The sequence below is a fragment of the Anabas testudineus genome, chromosome 8 (assembly GCF_900324465.2).
Source record: "Anabas testudineus chromosome 8, fAnaTes1.2, whole genome shotgun sequence".
Taxonomy (NCBI): Eukaryota; Metazoa; Chordata; class Actinopteri; order Anabantiformes; family Anabantidae; genus Anabas; species Anabas testudineus.
In genome coordinates this window covers 13,852,366-13,870,882 of record NC_046617.1, presented here as the reverse complement: position 1 = coordinate 13,870,882, position 18,517 = coordinate 13,852,366, and the positions used below count along the sequence as shown (strand labels likewise).

The 18,517-nt window shown below is 34.7% G+C and overlaps 2 protein-coding genes across 7 annotated transcripts in view; both read right to left on the bottom strand.

Moving 5' to 3' along the window:
- LOC113159545 (nuclear GTPase SLIP-GC-like) overlaps positions 1-18,517 on the bottom strand; it is a 61,380-nt gene that overhangs the window by 27,894 nt on the left and 14,969 nt on the right. For all 5 annotated transcript variants that reach the window (XM_026356299.1, XM_026356308.1, XM_026356325.1 and 2 more), the window contains exons 3-20: positions 6,152-6,233; positions 5,888-6,000; positions 5,677-5,727; positions 5,520-5,558; positions 5,315-5,365; positions 5,157-5,195; positions 4,852-4,885; positions 4,649-4,723; positions 4,189-4,282; positions 2,947-3,163; positions 2,611-2,826; positions 1,757-1,963; positions 1,461-1,636; positions 1,154-1,247; positions 974-1,061; positions 690-811; positions 315-488; positions 71-225 (exon numbers count right to left, since the gene is read on the bottom strand). In XM_026356299.1, the coding sequence (XP_026212084.1) occupies positions 71-225; positions 315-488; positions 690-811; positions 974-1,061; positions 1,154-1,247; positions 1,461-1,636; positions 1,757-1,963; positions 2,611-2,826; positions 2,947-3,163; positions 4,189-4,282; positions 4,649-4,723; positions 4,852-4,885; positions 5,157-5,195; positions 5,315-5,365; positions 5,520-5,558; positions 5,677-5,727; positions 5,888-6,000; positions 6,152-6,218 (2,012 nt within the window). In that variant the 5' untranslated portion in view covers positions 6,219-6,233. The remainder of the gene's footprint in view (positions 1-70; positions 226-314; positions 489-689; positions 812-973; positions 1,062-1,153; positions 1,248-1,460; positions 1,637-1,756; positions 1,964-2,610; positions 2,827-2,946; positions 3,164-4,188; positions 4,283-4,648; positions 4,724-4,851; positions 4,886-5,156; positions 5,196-5,314; positions 5,366-5,519; positions 5,559-5,676; positions 5,728-5,887; positions 6,001-6,151; positions 6,234-18,517) is intronic.
- LOC113159574 (nuclear GTPase SLIP-GC-like) lies at positions 9,025-17,371 on the bottom strand. 2 transcript variants are annotated; one of them, XM_026356353.1, is made up of 23 exons: positions 17,245-17,371; positions 17,023-17,107; positions 15,870-15,951; positions 15,584-15,696; positions 15,381-15,431; positions 15,224-15,262; positions 14,952-14,985; positions 14,749-14,823; positions 14,247-14,340; positions 13,695-13,911; positions 13,359-13,574; positions 12,849-13,055; positions 12,551-12,726; positions 12,151-12,244; positions 11,969-12,056; positions 11,671-11,792; positions 11,311-11,484; positions 11,058-11,215; positions 10,761-10,878; positions 10,406-10,514; positions 10,160-10,293; positions 9,971-10,077; positions 9,025-9,848 (listed from the first exon to the last, which is right to left on the bottom strand). In XM_026356353.1, exons 3-22 carry the CDS (start codon positions 15,934-15,936, stop codon positions 9,973-9,975), a joined length of 2,391 nt encoding a protein of 796 aa, XP_026212138.1. In that variant the 5' UTR covers positions 15,937-15,951; positions 17,023-17,107; positions 17,245-17,371; the 3' UTR covers positions 9,025-9,848; positions 9,971-9,972. The 2 variants fall into 2 exon arrangements, with proteins under 2 accessions (XP_026212138.1, XP_026212130.1); XM_026356345.1 differs by having other exon boundaries at positions 9,996-10,077.

Sequence of the window (18,517 nt, the reverse complement as noted above, 5' to 3'; positions counted from 1 at the left end):
ATTGTAGATTTTCTCCATAATTTATACATTTAACCATCAATAAGCTGTCATTAATGAATTAATTTCTTACGGAAAGGTCTTCTTGAATTCCTCATCAATGCTGTCAGTCAGCCATGAAGATAACTTCGAATTGAGGTTTATTTGTTTCCCTTTTCCTGTTTTGTGGATACCACTGTTCTCAACTACACACTTCAATGTTCTGTGAAAGCCAAGATCTTTCTTTTTCTGAAATAAAGTGGAAAATACACGTCTTTAATATATATCTATATTGTGCAAAATCTGTTGTTTCATGTACCTGTTGTTCAAATACTTACAGGACGTAAGATGGGTCGCAAGGTTACTTCACATGAACCTTTTGATTTTTCAACCCCCTCATTAAGACATTTTTCAAAAGCCTCATAAGTCTCATCCATGGATTCTCTGATATGATTAAGTTCATTCCTTAACTTTTCTTCAAGGATTGAGCACACATCTGCTTTGCTGCCAGCCTGTAATCAAAAACAAAACATTCAGTAGTAAACCAGAGTGTTTTTTTTTTCTTTATGGCGTTCTGTTGTTGCTGATTATGACTGACTTCACTTTTATTTGATAAATTTGAGTGTAGTTTATTAAATTTGGCTCTGTATGTTATTTTCTATATCAGTGAAGACAATTATAGTACAGAGAATAAATGTATTACTTGAGCTTACCATGTCTCTGCAGCTGGACCCTTGGATCAATGACAGAATCCCACAAGCTCCAGATACATAGTTTAATGTCTCTGAGTGACAGTCATTGAGATTTTGCAGAAATTTCTGAATTTTGGGTATTTCTGTAAAATAAAAAAGTAGTTTGTATTATTACTGTATTTAGATTTAAATGGTATCATTTATTATAATACTGTTCTTATCATTGACCTTTGTCATTCTTGTTCAAGTGTTGTTAAACGTGTAAAGGTGAACAAACTCTAAATGGATCTGGATACTTCACTGACCAGTTTCATCTTGCTGTAGATTTTTTTTTTTTTTAAACTCTTTGGAGCTCACTGTGAACACTTTGAGACAGTCATCACTGAAATGTTTCTGAAAGATAAGCGTTACGTTTTCAGGTAAATTTACAGCTGTACATCATTTGTTAGTTTGAGTTTCTGTCTGAATCAATCTAAATAACTCACCTTAACATTGTTAAGTTTGCTGAATTCTTTCTGCACTTCTTCCTTGGCTTCCATGTTACTTTTGAATATGAGAGTACGAATAGCATCTTTTGAACTGTAACAAAACATTTATATTAAGTCATACAGCATTTAAAGCAAAGAAACCTGAAGCTCATGAGCTGTCATGCCAAACATTTTCTTGTATATTATTTTATGTAGGATTGTGACTGAGAATGTTATAATTACAATTTCTAATGTTTACACCACACTGTGTCAGTATCTACTTGGGATCTGATTATATCCATTTTTGCTTTTTGAAATCACTCACTGATCATCCCAGTTTTCCAAAAGATCAGACTTGGTGCAGATAAAATGAATCTGCTGACACTGGCCACCATTTCCCATGAGGCTACAGGCACTCTCCAGGATCTCCCAGGGTTCTTTCTCTGCTGCTGCTCGATTAATCTCAGTCACAATCCACACAGTTGAGCAGTTTCCAACAAACTGAAGAGGCAGAACAGATTTAATTCCAGATAATTCTTTGTCAGTGTTTTGTAATAACACTTAAGTTAAACCTCTATAATTACAATGTAATACACAGGGAACAGCATGTGACTAAATGACCTCTTTCCACATTCGATCTCTGCTCTTGTTACGGTCCCCACTTCCAGGAAGGTCCACAAGTGTGACGTGTTGTAGAAGATGATTGTTGGGCACCCTGACGGTCACACACTTCACAAGTGGCCAATACCACCTCTTTACTTCTTTACCTTCTCCATCTCTGGAGTCGCTTCTTGTGTATTTGATGAATTTTGCAGACAGCTCTCTAGCCTGCAGTAAATATTTAAATTGAGGCAGTTAGGTGAGTTAGTCATCTGTGGTACTCCACAAGTAATGTTGACTTGCTGGGAAGTAATGACTGAGATAAAACTGAGATAAAATAAGTACTGTGCTTAATTCAGACCTTGACAGTGCAAACTTAACTCAGTTTTCTAGTCTAACAGTTACATGTGACCAACTGGGTAAAATGTAGCATTAAGATTAAATAATGCAAGGACAAAAATGTTGTCTGGCTCTCACCTTTAAGACTTGAATTCATCTGTTTAGATTTAAGATATACTGTTATCTAAAATGATGACAGTTCTCTAGCCTGCGATAAATCATGAAATATACTGTTTAGGTTCGAGATAACCTGTTATCTAATAATGATTTAGTTGTAAGTAGATAATGTCAGTGAAGTGTAAATTCAAAAGGAGTCTGTTGTTGCTGAGCACAAAAATATTCAGTCTTTCAAAAAGTATATTTTACTTACATCACTTTAACATAACACTTGTGAAAATAATACTGAACAAAACTCAAATTTATCTAAAGTATGGGGTGCCAGTACCTCATCAACTACAAATACATAACTTCTGTCAGACAGACAACACAGCTTTGTATGAGGTGTAACATTTATGTTTTGTTTTTTTTTTACTTACTGTTTCACATGTTAAAATTTTTCTCTTATTATAAAGAAATTCTGGAATTTCTCTAAAATATTTGTTGTCCATGAGGTTTTCAGGAGGTATGTTTCTCCATTCTTCTCCGTACAAGGCTGACAGCTTTTCAACAGTGTCACGATAATCTTCGTTGTCTTCCTTTTCCTGATCATTCTCAAGAATATTACATAAGGACCACAACTCATCTTTCCACTCCTGAAGAACAAACATGAAATAGTTAAACTTTGTAAAATTAAATACAAAGTAAATCAATAACTGTTTATATCAAATCTCAACAGGTTTCTTGTAAAAATAAACATTTTCAGCTCATTTTACCTCATTTGTAATGAACTCTATCTCTGCCTCATACTTGGGGTTGTGCATATTAGCCTCCACTTTAATCATGACTGAGGTACATGCTTTGATGCTTCCAGAAGGCAGAAGGTTGAATTCTCCAATGATGGCATTTATCAGAGAGCTCTTTCCAGCCCCAGTTTTACCAAACACACCAACCAGCTCTCTCTTGTCTGTGTCCAAATCACAGACTTTAGTCCTGTTATTCAGAGTTTAAATGTGGGTTAAACAATTAATGTGGAAAATATAGAAATACTGAAAATATGTGTCAAAATCAGGAAGACATCTGCCTGTGAACAGCCTGCTTAACTTTAATTTAGCACAGGTGGAATTAATGTTGTGCATTCAGTGTCTACTATCATAATACTTGTAGCACCAGACGTGTAGTGGTTTGACTACAGCTATTTTCATTCTCTTAGCAAAGTCGCAGGGTGAGCGTGAGGAGGGCACGGCTGGGATTTGAACCCCAGTCTCCCACATGGGAAGTGGTGATGTTACCACTACTAATCTCCTCTGCGGATACTCTCTATGACCTCATCAAACTCACTCCAGAATCTCTCCTCTTCTAACTCAAAGCCAACTTGTGGAGCATACCCACTGACCCACTACATTCACCGTCACCCCTTCAATTTCTAGCTTTAAGCTCATCGCCCTGTCTGAGATTAATTTCACCTCTAGAACATTGTTCACAAACTCCCCCTTCAGGATCACTCCTACCCCATTTCTCTTCCTATCAACACCATGGTAGAACAGTTTGTATCCTCCTCTAATACTACGTGCCTTGCTGCCCTTCCAACTTGTCTCCTGCACAGACAGAACATCTACCTTCCTTCTCTCCATCATGTCTGCCAGCTCTCTGCCTTTCCCTGTCATTTTTCCAACGTTAAGAGTCCCAATTCTCAGGTTTATGTTCCCGCCTTTCCTCTTCTCTCTCTGTCCACAAACGCTTCTGCTTCCCCTCTTTCTTCGACCAACAGTAGTCCAATTTCCACCGGCACCCTCTAGGTTAACAGCATGTCGGTCGTTGTTAACCCGGGCCTCGACAGATCCAGTATGAAAGTCTTATGGACGATTCGCATGGTTGTTTTTGGCATTTTTTACACCGGATGCCCTTCTTGACGCAACCCTCTCTATCCGGGCTTGGTACTGGCACAGAAGTCACTGGCCATCAACCCCTGTGGCTAGGTTCCAAAGAACAAATAATATTGAAAATCTAACACTTACTTCAAGAAAGCATTGAGTTTTGTGTTCTCTTCAGAATGTAGGCTTTCGTAGACATGTCCCATGATTCTTTTCACTTTAGACAGTATGATTTCCTCTGTCAGGGTAAAAGTAAAGGACTCTTCAATACAAACTATAAATCAGTTATTTTATTTTATACACATTGAGGTGTTTTGATATACAAAAAAGGAGAAAAGTAAAGTTAATTTACAATGTTTTAGTATGTAGGGCTTTACTATGGCCAACAATAATCGGGTTTTAATTACAACCTAGCATATATCAACAGTATGGACACCTGCTATTTATTTTACAATTGTGTAAAATACAATATGATATGTATGCAGTTGACTACTAGATGATAAAATTTAAAATACAAGAAACTGTATCAGCAAATTGTCATTACATATGAATCAAAATGCTTTCATAGACTGTAATTTGACATGTTGTAAAGTGACAAAAATACCTGAATATGATCCTATAGTGTCACGTTGTCGCTTTTTTGCTGGTGTTTCTCCTTGAAAGTCCAACTTTCGCTTTCCTTAATGAAAATAAATAAGTCTTGTGTGTTTTCTTATGAATCAAAACTAATGAAATTCAGATGCTTCTAATTGAAAATATCAATTACTGTAACACTACATGTAAGTGACATGATACTGTGTATCTCACCTTTATCACTTGTGTCACTGGTGGACGGCCCAGCCTGAGAAGAGAAAAGAGGGAAATTATATTCATATGATTTTGTCTATTAACAGAGATCTACAGGCTTTAAGACATATCGTTACTACTTACAGTATACACAGAAATCTACATTTCATATCTCATTTAATGCAAACCCTTGGACGTGGAGACCAGAATGCAGCTAATTCAGTTAAAGATTATTTTATCATAGGAGACTTTAGTGCCTCAAATCCGTATAAAAGAAGAACGGAAATATTTACTGACATGACTGAAAAATTCAATATCATCTTTACCTGATCAGAATCAACTTCTTCTTCCTGCTCCAGTTGAAGCTGTAGAATAAAGTAATCTGTGTGTATGGTTATGAATGATTTTAACAAAACATTGAAACTTTCTGTAACTTTAATAACGACCTGTGTCTTAAATATTACTAATTATACATTTGACTTACATCTGTTGGAGAAATAATCTCTGCTTCCTGATATGCTGTGCTTTGTTCTCCCTATAGAAAAAATAAATTGTTGCTGCTATTACTGTTAATCAGATAATATAATATTTTATATTCAGGTTTCACTAAGGCTTATAATGCCATGTCTTTATAAAAGAAGAACGGAAATTTTTACTGACATGACTGAAAAATTCAATATCATCCTTACCTGATCAGAATCAACTGCTTCTTCCTGCTCCCGTTGAAGCTGTAGAATAAAGTAGTCTGTGTGTATGGTTATGTATGATTTTAACAAAACAGTGAAAGTTGTATAACTATAATAACAACCTTATTTTTGACTATTACTAATTATACATTTGATTTACATGTGTTGGAGAAACAATCTCTGCTTCCTGATGTGCTGTATTTTGTTCTTCCTGGAGAAGAAATGATTTGTTGCTGCTATTACTGTTAATCAGATAATATAATGTTTTATGTTCAGGTGTTACTAAGTCTTATAATGGCATGTACTGCACACACATTAAAACATTTGTGACACCAAATAAAGTACTTGAGCACAGAGAAGAAGAACATCACCTTGAACAGCTTCAGTCTTTTCTTGAATTTTGACCTCGGTCCCACTTTTGGAATCAAGTGATCAATTTCTTGATCTTCAAGACATTCAAGACTTTCCTTGTCGATGCCTTCATCTGTAATCCAAACATATGCCGGTCAATCATAGTAATGCAAAATTATGTTTAAATGTCTGACCTACTTATCTATTTCCTGAGTAGTGAAACAGGTATATGCACAGCTGCAATTCTTAAGAGCACCAAGTAAAATAGCATAGTAAAACTTTACCTTTAAATCTTTCTATCCAGTCACTGAGGCCCCATTCAGTTAATTTCTTACAAACAAAATCATCCATTTCCAAGATCAGCAACTAAAAGGTAAACAAATAATCTTTTTTTAATCATCAATACAGCAGATATTGTCTACAGGCAACAGCATGAGGTCAAATTTACATCTCAACCAAGAAATAACATTCATTTTATCACAAATACAAAGTCATTCATATAATATGGGGTCACAGTGATGCTAATTTATTATTCTGTTGTAGTTGCTTTTCTGGTTGTTTTAATATTTTTTGAAGAAGGTCCAAACTTCTAAACTGTGAGAAATGGAGCATGGACTTGGATGCTTCTAACAAAGGAAACTTTATTTCTGCTGTACAAGCCAACTTCATTTTCCTGTTTGCTTTCTCTTTCTTCATCTCAGAAAATATTTCTCTCTTTTCGTTTTGTGCTTGTGTGGCTGTAAGCTGCATAATTAAAGTTCAAAGTTAGAAAAATCAAGCACTAATAATACTTATGACACTGATATATTATCTAATAACACAAAGATTTTTAGTACTTGTATCTGAAAATATGTTGTTATAATTATTTCAAGGCAAATAACTGAGTAATACCTTAATTTAAATTTTTTAAATACTTCTTTCAGTTTTAATAAAGAAATATGAATTTAATATAACTGAATAGAGGTTTAATATTACCAAAACAAGGCAAGTGTATAATTCAAACAGTTCCTTTTAACCCTTCCTGATCCCATCAGCATGATCAATACTTTCCCTAACAAACTGTTTAATGCAATCTGACATTCTGCCCTCTGCTGGATCATCTGTACACTGCATGCAGTAGTGGGCTTTGCTGAATCCAAAATGGAAGTAAGGTCATAAAGGAAACAAAGGGTTTAGCTTGACAGAAAACAGCATTTAAAAACAAACAAAAAAAAAAAAAAAAACAAGTGTCAGCAGCAGTATATTTAGTTAGAAATATAATGCCTTGAAGTTACTGTACTTACATTTTGTCTATTCTTCTTCAACACACAGACACGAGTCCTCAGGTGCCTTTTTCATATAAACTCCAGCTCTCAGAAGTACTCTCCTCTCAACCAATGAGCAGGTTCAACCCAATCAATTCAATCGTAGAAACACCTTGCAGAAACAGATTTAAATACTTACTTTAATGAGCTACTCTTTTGAGCATTGTTACTTATGTGTAGTACAAAAACACACACACACACACACACACACACACACACACACACACACACACACACACACACACACACACGATCTTCACCAAGGTCACATATATTTCATATTGGCTGAAATGTCATATCATATCTTTTATATATTTACGGAATAGACTCATTATTGGTTCAAAGTTCCTGATGAATGTAGATTAAGCCTAATCCAGAGCTACAGGAAGTGCCTGCTCCAGGCGATTTTTGCTGTGCCAATTTGCTGTTGGTGGTTCAACGAAAAGATAAAAACAGGAACAGAAAAACAAGAAATTGCAGAGGATTCACTTACTTTTTCTTGCACAATGAAAATCAAAAGATGAGTATGAAGGATTGACATAAAAGAACACACAATACATTGAGCGCAATGTAACTACAGCACGTCTATGAAAAGTCTTAAAAGAGTAATATACTAGTGGAGAAAATGGAAGAAAGAAGCGGTCTGACACACCCATTCAAATGTTACACATCATGCAGAGAAAATGTAAGAGATACATAAAAATACACTACTTACGTTTGGATACAATTTATATTTTATATCAGATATCCAACTATTCTTTTTGACTGATGATTGAGGAAACTTGCAAAAAAAAAAACCCCATCAAAATCTAAAAACTCCTCTTGTTCCTCCTATAGGTGGTCTTTGTTGCTTCTTTTACCTTGCTCGGTCTTCTTTGCCTCTCCCAGTGCAGATCATAATCCAGAGAAAGCAGCTGCTGAGCCAGGTAAGCTTGGACACGACTCAGCACGCAAGCACACGTCTAACACTCAAGCACACGCCTAATGTTCACCAAAAGCCAGCTCACAAATCTAACAGATTTCCACACTCAGCCAAAAGCGACAAAAAGCTCTCCAGCTCTGTGATTCTTATTGTAGACCGTCCTTCAGTCCCTTACTTTTAACTGACTTTTAATATTTAGTGAATAGTACAGATAGAGTAGTTATAATAGGTTACTTAAACGTTCATGTAAAAAACACAATTGTTAGGAATGTTTTCTGAACCCAAAACTCAGAACACATATTTATTAAACACATAAGTATATGGTCTGCACTTACTGTATATAGCACTTTTCTACCTAGCTGGTACTCAAAGCACTTCACACTGCGTCTCAGTCACCCATTCACACAACTGCTATGCAGCTGACCTGACTCACCGGCAACTTGGGGTTCAATATCTTGCCCAAAGACACTTTGGCATGTGACGTTGCAGCTGGGAATCGAAACATCAATCCTGTGATTAGCAGTCAACTGCTCTATCTACTGAGCCACAGCCACCCCCTGAAGTATATGGCTACTCCTCTCCCAATCCAATGTTTTGCAGAACAGGTGATATAAATTAACACCCACAGTATGCGTGTTAACATTTAACCATAGATCACATCCATCAAAGAGATACAAGTAGTATCTCTTCATAAAGTTTGAGTGCTTAATGATTTGAATTTAAGGAACATATCTGTATTTGTCCTCCAATCTATCATTTCTGAATGATAAAACACAGACGATCCCAAAAATGACACCAGCTGGAATTCTCTGCAAATAATCAATGAATGTGTCTATAATTTATAAAAAGAGGAGATATGAAGTAGCCAGAATTCAATTCAATTCAATTCAATTTTATTTGTAGAGCGCTTTTTACAATTGACATTGTCACAAAGCAGCTTTACACAACCAAAGAACAGTAAATGAACAGAATGAATTCCAGATGCCAACACTGCATCTGCATACATGTAAAGGATATTATGTGGCACTTTATGTTACAGTGCTGAAATACATGATTATCATTTACTATGATTTATCATATACTATCTTAATAAAATCTGTTGCCACAAGCATCTAGAAAGAAAAACCCATCAGATACGAGGAACATTTTCCTAACAACTTAATTTTCAAATTACAATATTCCACATGAGGAATATAATTAATTAATATAATAATTAAAGTTGAATGCATCCTGTCTCACAGTGGCAGTGAAAAAACTTTATATATGTATAGTATCACTAAAATTCTGTCCTAAACAACCAACAGTAAACTCATAAAACTCAAGTTTCAAAATATATCAAAGAAGAAAAAGATGTTCCATTAATAAAAAACATTAATGTAATATTCAATTCAATAATAATCAAGAGTCACAGAAATAAACTCATAGGCCCTGATATGTTAAGATCCAAATAGCAAGTACTAAATTGTGTGGGCAATCTTGGAAATTTGATTGATTCTGTCATTGACAACCTGCAAATAAGGTGGAGGCAGTCCATCCTCATTTAAATTAGAGCTGTTATTGGGAGAGTCCTACCGAGACTTCATGTATTACAGAAAACTAGTATAATTAAAACCACTTCCTCCTAATTAAGATCCTTAAAAACATTATTCAGATATTTCAACATATGTTTTACACACTTTCTTTACATTTCTTCATCTCAGCTGCCCCCAAGTTCTTCATAGTATTGCTTCACCAGCTCAAGCTCTGTTGAAAAATCTAAAGAGAAAAAACTAATTAAAGTGTATTGTTTAAAGAATGTGCAGCATTAATTTTTGAAATTTGTTCAGTTCATTATTTCAATTATATTTACAGAATTCCCAAGTGATCTACATAAATACTTTTATTTTGATGTGTTGTCTTGACCTGGGATAGAGTGATCATCTGTCTGGAGTGACAGTTTAATTGCTTCATTCAGGGTTTTCTCCAGCATTTCCATGGTTTCCTCCTATTTCAACATTTAAATCAATCATCAACATCAATGTTTTACTATATCATGACTGTAATATACATTTTAAAATATGACAAACCATCAACGTCTTCAGACAGTGCAACATTTTGTTTTTAGCCATATTAAACATGATATTCTTTGAATGTTGCACATGCTTCTTGATCGTCTCCCTCATGTTATTCAGAGTGTCACGTCCTCTGAATTCTGCTGCTTCTACAATAAAACAGAAAATTGTTTTCAAAATAATGTTTATCTTTTATTTACGTTGCATGTAATGTTGCATTTTATAGTGACAGGTTACATATGTCAGTGTATTCTTTTTTACTTTTATAGCATTTTTGCATGTTTTCCTCGATTGTCTCAGTCAGACTGCAGTAGACTAATTTCTTGTGGTCACGGATGATTTTGTTGAGCTTTTTCTTAATTTTTTCCTCCTTAAGGAGAGAATAAAATGTAGATCAAGATACTTACATAAATTAAACAAGTACAAGTAAAAGTCTTTTTTTTTTATCTGGCAACACTTGCTGAAGTGTTTTTTCATATAGTACTATGTGACTGTATCAGCAGTTATGTTATTGGAGTAAGGATGCTTTCAAAGATAATACTGTCCACAGATTTTACTTATCGTCAACTTTATAATATGATTAATTAAGTAGGTCAATACTGTTGTCATCTCTTACCTCTGTCTTGAGAAAGATTAGTTGCAGTTCAACATCTTTGTACTTTTCAATCAGCTTCTCAGTGTTAAGTGAAAATGAACTGATGACTCCGTGGAACGGTCCACATTTTCCTTCATTACTGAAACATTCAGTTAAAATATTTTATTACATATATACATATAGTATTCTAATAATGTATATATAGTATAACGTACAGTTACAGTAAAATGCAAAGTTTGTGAATTGTAGATTTTCCCCATAGATCATACAAATATCCATCAAAGGATTTAAGTCCTCATTGATTAATTCATTTCTTACAGGAATGTGTTCTTGAATTCCTCATCAATGCTGTCAGTCAGCCATGAAGATAATGTCAAATTGAGGTTTATTTGTTTCCCTTTTTTTGGTTTGTGGATACCACTGTTCTCAACTATGCACTTCAATATCCTGTGTATATGATGATTTGCTGTCTCTTTCTGAAATTAAGTGTAAAATACACATCTTTAATATATATCTATATTAATTAAGTGCAAAATCTTTTGTTTCATGTATCTGTTGTTCAAATACATACAGGATGTAAGATGGGTCGCAAGGTTACTTCACATGAACTTTTTGATTTTTTAACCCCCTCATTAAGACATTTTTCAAAAGCCTCATAAGTCTCATCCATGGATTTTTTGATATTATCAAGTTCATTCCTTAATTTTTCTCCAAGGATTGAACAGACATCTGCTTTGCAGCCAGCCTGTAAACAAAAACAAAACATTCAGTAGTAAACCATAGTGTATTTTTTTTTCTTTATGAAGTTCTGTTGTTCCTGATTATGACTGATTTGATAAATATGTATTTTTTTCATTTGGCGCTGTATATTATTTTCTATATCAATAAAGACAATAATATTACAGAGAATAAATGTATTACTTGAGCTTACCATGTCTCTGCAGCTGGACCCTTGGATCAATGAGAGAATCGCAAAAGCTCCAGATACATAGTTTAATGTCTCTGTGTGACAGTCATTGAGATTTTGCAGAAATTCTTGAAGTTTGGTTATTTCTGTTAAAAAAGATGAACAGCTTTTATTATTACTGTGTTTAGATTTAAATGTTATCATTAATTATAATACAGTTTTTATCATTGAACTCTGTCTTGACAATCAGACATGCTTGTTCAAGTGTTGTTAAAATTGTAAAGGTGAACAAAAACTAAATGGATCTGGACACTTCACTGACCAGTTTCATCTTGCTGTAGATTTTCTTCTTTTAGAAACTCTTTGGAGCTCACTGTGAACACTTTAAGACAGTCATCACTGAAATGTTTCTGAAAGATAAGGGTTAAAAGTTTTCAGGTAAATTTACAGATGTACATCATTTGTTAGTTTGAGTTTCTGTCTGAATCGATCTAAATAACTCACCTTAACATTTTTAAGTTTGTTGAATTCTTTCTGCACTTCTTCCTTGGCTTCCATGTTTCTTTTAAGTATGAGGGTATGAATAGCATCTTTTGAACTGTAACAAAACATTAAGTTGTATACAACATTAAGTTGTATTTAAAATCATATTTAAAGCGAAGAAACCTGAAACTCATCAGCTGTCTTGTCAAACATGTTGCTTGTATATTTGTAGCATTAGTAGCATTATTAACAAATGGAGATCTAGACATTGCTTAAGTGAGCTGGATTTTTTAGTATAGTAAACAATATGACAATATTATGATTACAATTTCTAATGTTTGCTCCACATGCAAACACCACACAGTATCAGTGTCTAATTTGGATGTGATTATATCTATTTTTTCTTTTTGAAATCACTCACTGATCATCCCAGTTTTCCAAATGATCAGACTTGGTGCAGATAAAATGAATCTGCTGACACTGGCCACCATTTCCCATGAGGCTACAGGCATTCTCCAGGATCTCCCAGGGTTCTTTCTCTGCTGCTGCTCGATTAATCTCGGTCACAATCCACACTGTAGAGCAGTTTCCAACAAACTGAAGAGGCAGAACAGAACAGTTAATTCCAGATAATTCTTTGTCAGTGCTTTGTAAAAACATTAAGTTAAGCCTCTATAATTACAGAATAATACACAGTGAACAGCATGTGACTAAATTACCCCTTTCCACATTCGATCTCTGCTCTTGTTACGGTCCCCACATCCAGGAAGGTCCACAAGTGTGACGTGTTGGAGAAGATGATTGTTGGGCACCCTGATGGTCACACACTTCACAAGTGGCCAATACCACCTCTTTACTTCTTTCTCTTGTCCATCGCTAGAGTCGCTACTTGTGTATATGACAAATTTTGCAGACAGTTCTTTAGCCTGCAAAAAATAATACAATTAAACAGAGGCTGTTATGTGATTTTAGTCATATGAACCAGCACAAAAGTGCTTTTCAAAGAAAGTGTTGATCCCTGTGGTACTCCACAAGTTATGTTGACCTCAAAGATATTTTACTTACATCACTTTAATGTAACATTTGTGAAAATAATACTGAACAAAACTAATATTTATCTATAATATGGGGTGGCTGAACCTAATCAATTACAAATACATAACTTCTGTCAGAGAGACAACACAGCTTTGTACGAGGTGTCACATTTAGATGTTTTTTTATTTACTTACTGATTCACATGTTAAAATTTTCCTCTTATTACAAAGAAATTCTGGAATTTCTCTAAAATATTTGTTGTCCATGAGGTTTTCAGGAGGTATGTTTCTCCATTCTTCTCCGTACAAGGCTGACAGCTTTTCAACAGTGTCACGATAATCTTCATTGTCGTCCTTTTCCTGATTATTCTCGAGAATATTACATACACACCACAACTCATCTTTCCACTCCTAAAGAACAAACATGAAATAGTTAAACTTTGTAAAATTAAATGTAAAGTAGATCAGTAACTTTTTATATAAAATCTCAACAGGTTTCTTGTAAAAATAAACATTTTCAGCTCATTTTACCTCTTTTGTAATGAACTCTATCTCTGCCTCATACTTGGTGTTGTGCATATTAGCCTCCACTTTAATCATGACTGAGGTACATGCATTGATGCTTCCAGAAGGCAGAAGGTTGGATTCTCCAATGATGGCATTTATCAGAGAGCTCTTTCCAGCCCCAGTTTTACCAAAGACACCAACCAGCTCCCTCTTGTCTGTGTCCAAATCACTGATTTTAGTCCTGTTGTACAAAGTTTAAATGTGGGTTAAACAATTAATGTGGAAAATATAGAAATACTGAAAATATGTGTCAAAATCAGGAAGACACCTGCCTATGAGCAGCCTGCTTAACTATAATTTAGAGCAGCTTGAATCAATGTTGTGCGTTCAGTGGCTACTATTATAATACTTATAGCACAAGATGTGTAGTGGTTTACAACGTCTCCTAGCTCACTGATTTACTTTGTCTCTACTTTGTGATTTTGGTCTCTCTGAGAACTCCAGTCAGTTTCTCATTGAAACTGACCCCTTTCAGAACTGGATCCAGTCTATGAATATGGAAAATGTAACACTTACTTCAAGAAAGCATTGATTTTTGTTTTCTCTTCAGAATGTAGTCTCTCATAGACACATCTCATGATGGTTTTTGTATCAAACAGTATGATTTCCTCTGTCAGAGTAAAAGTAAAGGACTTTTCAGTACAAATTATAAAGCAGTTATTTTATTTTAAGCACAATGAGGTATTGTGATAAACGAAAGAAAAGGAAAGTTAATTTACAATGCTTAAGTATGTATCTTCAGGCTTTTATTATGGCCAATTACTAAGAAATCATGGGGTTTAAATGATAATCTAGCATATATCGATGCTATGGACACCTGTTATTTAATATATAATCATGTAAAATTCGGTATAACACATATACTGTTGACTATTAGAGGTGATACAATTTGACAAGCAAGAGGAAAATCTTTTATCTGATGAAAATATAAGAAACTACATCAGCAGAATGTCATTTCATATGAATCATAATCCTTTAGTAGGCTGTAATTTAACATGTTTTAAAGTGACAAAAATACCTGCGTATGATCCTATAGTGTCACGTAATCGCCTTTTTGCTGGTGTTTCTCCTTGAATGTCCAACTTTCTCTTTCCTTAATGAAAATAAATAAGTCTTGTGTGTTTTCTTATGAATCAAAACTAATGAAATTCAAATGCTTCTAATTGAAAATATCAATTACTGTAACACTACATGTAAGTGACATGATACTGTGTATCTCACCTTTATCACTTGTGTCATTGGTGGACGGCCCAGCCTAAGAAGAGAAAAGAGGGAAATTATATTCACATGATTTTGTCTTTCAACAGAGATCTACAGGCTTTAAGACATATCTTGATAACTTATACACAGAAATCTACATTTCACAGCCCATCCAATCCAAACCCTGGGAAGTGGCGACCAGAATGCAGCTCCTCAGTAGTTCCTCAAATCCATACAAATGAAGAACAGAAGTATGTTTACTGACATTCAGTTCAATTCAATATCATCCTTACCTGTTCAGACTCAGCTGCTTCTTCCTGCTCCTGTTGAAACTGTGAAATAAAGTAGTCTGTGTGTATGGTTGTAATGGATTTTTACCAAACACTGAAACTTGTATAACTATAATAACAACCACATTCTTGAATATTACTAATTATACATTTGATTTACATGTGTTGGAGAAACAATCTCTGCTTCCTGATGTGCTGTGCTTTGTTCTCCCTAGAGAAAAAAATATTTGTTGCTGCTATTACTGTTAATCAGATATTATAATATTTTATATTCAGGTGCCACTAAGACTTATAATGCCATGTACTGCACACACATTAAAACATTTGTCAAATGTACTTGTGCACAGAGAAGAAGAACATCACCTTGAACAGCTTCAGTTTCTTCTTGAATTTTGACCTCGGTCCCACTTTTTGAATCAAGTTATCAATGTCTTGATCTTCAAGACATTCAAGACTTTCCTTGTCAATGCCTTCACCTGTAATCACACTTATCCAGGTCAATCATAGTAATGCAAAATCATGTTTTAATGTCATATATCTGACCTACTTATCTATTTCCTGAGTAGTGAAGCATGTGTATTGTTAAGAGCAGAGCTAATATAGCCAATATTTTACCATGTTTACCAACTAAATTTGCATAGAACTTTACCTTTAAATTTTTCTATCCAGTCGCTGAGGCCCCATTCAGTTAATTTGTTACAAACAAAATCATCCATTTCCAAAAACAGCAACTAAAAGGTAAACAAATAATCGTGTTTTAATCATCATTACAGCAGATACTGTCTGCAGGCAAACTGATGAGGTCAATAAAAAACATAACACATTCCTTTTATTACAAATACCAAGTAATTCATATAATGTGTCATTATATAAATTATTTTTTACAAAATAAAATTTATATACACAGGTCTTCTACATCTATGCATGAGTTGGAGTAGACATGCCATATGTAATCAAATTCCCTCCAGGTTTTTCTAAGATATAGAGGTGGAGAATGATCATCCTGTAATTGGACACTTGACACAGGTTAAAAATTTCTAGATGTTTCCATGACATCACCTTAGAAGTGATGGGATGGACGTGACATCACAGTGGCCTTGACCCTTGACCTTTGCCTACTAAAATTTTTCTGTTGTAGTTGCTTTTCTGGCTGTTATAATATTTTCTGAAGAAGGTCCAAACTTCTAAACACTATGAAATTGAGAAACTATTTAAACTATTCATCTCTTTTAACCCTATAACACTAAGTTTCTGAGACCCCTAAGTCATCAACATGATCAATACTTTCCCTAACAAGCTGTTTTATTCAATCTGCCCGCTGCTGGATCGTCTGTGCACTGCATACAGTACAGTAGTGGCCTTTGAATGTCTTTACTTGAAAGTGAAAGTAACTTGTATAGTTTTTGGCAGGGAATGTTTGCCAATATTGAAGCAGTTAACACACAAGGTATATTATCAGTAAATCCCTCAGTAGTCATTATATTGGATTTTACAATGTAACCTGCTTCACACCTGCCACAATGTGACTTAACATTGAAATGTCACATTAAAATACATTTACAGCTAAAATTACGATGTTTATAAATTTACTGTATAAGACAATATTCTGTTATATATCTATCACAAAAAAACTGTACAGTACAGTTGTGTCAGGGTTCACAGGGCCAGAAATGTGTGAAATGTCATAAAGGAAACAACGGGGTTTACAGACAGTGAGTTAAAACAGCATGTAAAATAGAAAAGAAGTGTCAGCAGCAGTATATTTAGGTATGAATATAATAACATTAAGTTACTGTACTTACATTTTGTCTGTTCCTCTTCAATACACAGACACGAGTCCTCAACCAATGAGCAGGTTTAACAAAATCAATTCAGCTGTAGAAATACCTTGAAGAAACAAATTTAAATACTTACTTAAATTAGCTATTAATTTGTGCATTGTTATCTATAGACGTGTAGTACATAAAAACACACACACACACACAATCATCACAAAGGTCACATATAGACTCAATATTTCTTACCAACTGAAACGCAAACAGTCATATAATTATCTTTCATAGATTTACGGAACACATCCCCACTTATTGCTTCAAGAGTGGGAATGTTGTGCAGGTCTAATCCAGAGCTACAGGAAGTGTTTGGTTTAGACGATTGCTGCCGTAGGTGGTTAAATGAAAAGAAAGAAACAAGACAACCAGTTTGACCAGACAAACAGGAAATTGCAAATGATTCACTTACTTATTTTTGCACAATGAAAATCAAAAGATGAGTATAAATGATTGACATAAACAATATACAATAAATAGAGCGCGATGTGACTACAGCACATCTATGAGAAGTCTTAAAAGAGTAATATACATAAAAATACACTACTTATGTTTGATTAAAATTTATTTTTGATACCAAATATCCAACTAATCTCCTTGCGGAGGAAACTTTAGAAAAAGAAAATTCCCTCCTCCGGCCAGCTGAGGCAGTGTCCCCGGAAGTCTCTATGTTTTTGTTTTCCTGTTTGTGTTTTTTCCCTCACTTCCTGGAGGCATGTCTCAGGTGGTTCGAGTGACGTCAGGTGTGTCTTTTTAGCAGATGTTTTGTGTTACTCATTAATGTGTTTTGTATTCAAGTCCATGTTTGTGTGTCATTTTGTTAGTGTAACAACTGTCAACCTGGTTGACAGTGTAGTCAGCCTGTGCATTTTGTAGTAGTTTAGCTTTGTAGTTTGTTCCAGCGTTAAACCGTTTTTGTTTCTTGTCCAGCCTGGGCTGTGTTATTTTGTTTATTAGTCCCAGCTATTGCTGTGCTTTTGCTTTGTTTGTTATTTCCAGCTTTGGCTGTGTTTTTTGGTTTATTCTGTAGTTCCAGCTTCGGCTGTGATTTTGTTCTGTTCATTTCCAGCAGTAGCTGTGATTTTGTTACCCTTTTTGTTTCCACGTTTAGTGCAATTCTTTGTTTGTTATTTAGACTAGTTAGTTCTAGCTTGCCTGTCTTTTGCAGTAATCTTCAGTTTGTTCCTCCTTTTGAGGTTTTTTGTTTGCTCGTTTTGTTTGCATTACATTACGTCTGTTTTGTATTTACTTACACATATTCTGCTTAATAAATCTTTTGGGAAATCTCACTCTGCTTTAGCTGTCATTCTGCATCTGGGTCCACTAGTTAGCCCGTTTGTAACAGAGCATACTAGCCAGTATGGATCCAGCAGAGAGGCAGCAATTATAGACTGCTAGTCAGTCCCAGCAGGCCATGTTAGTCCACCTGCAGAATGTTTCAGCCCTAGCCTCAGTTAGTGCTGTTGCT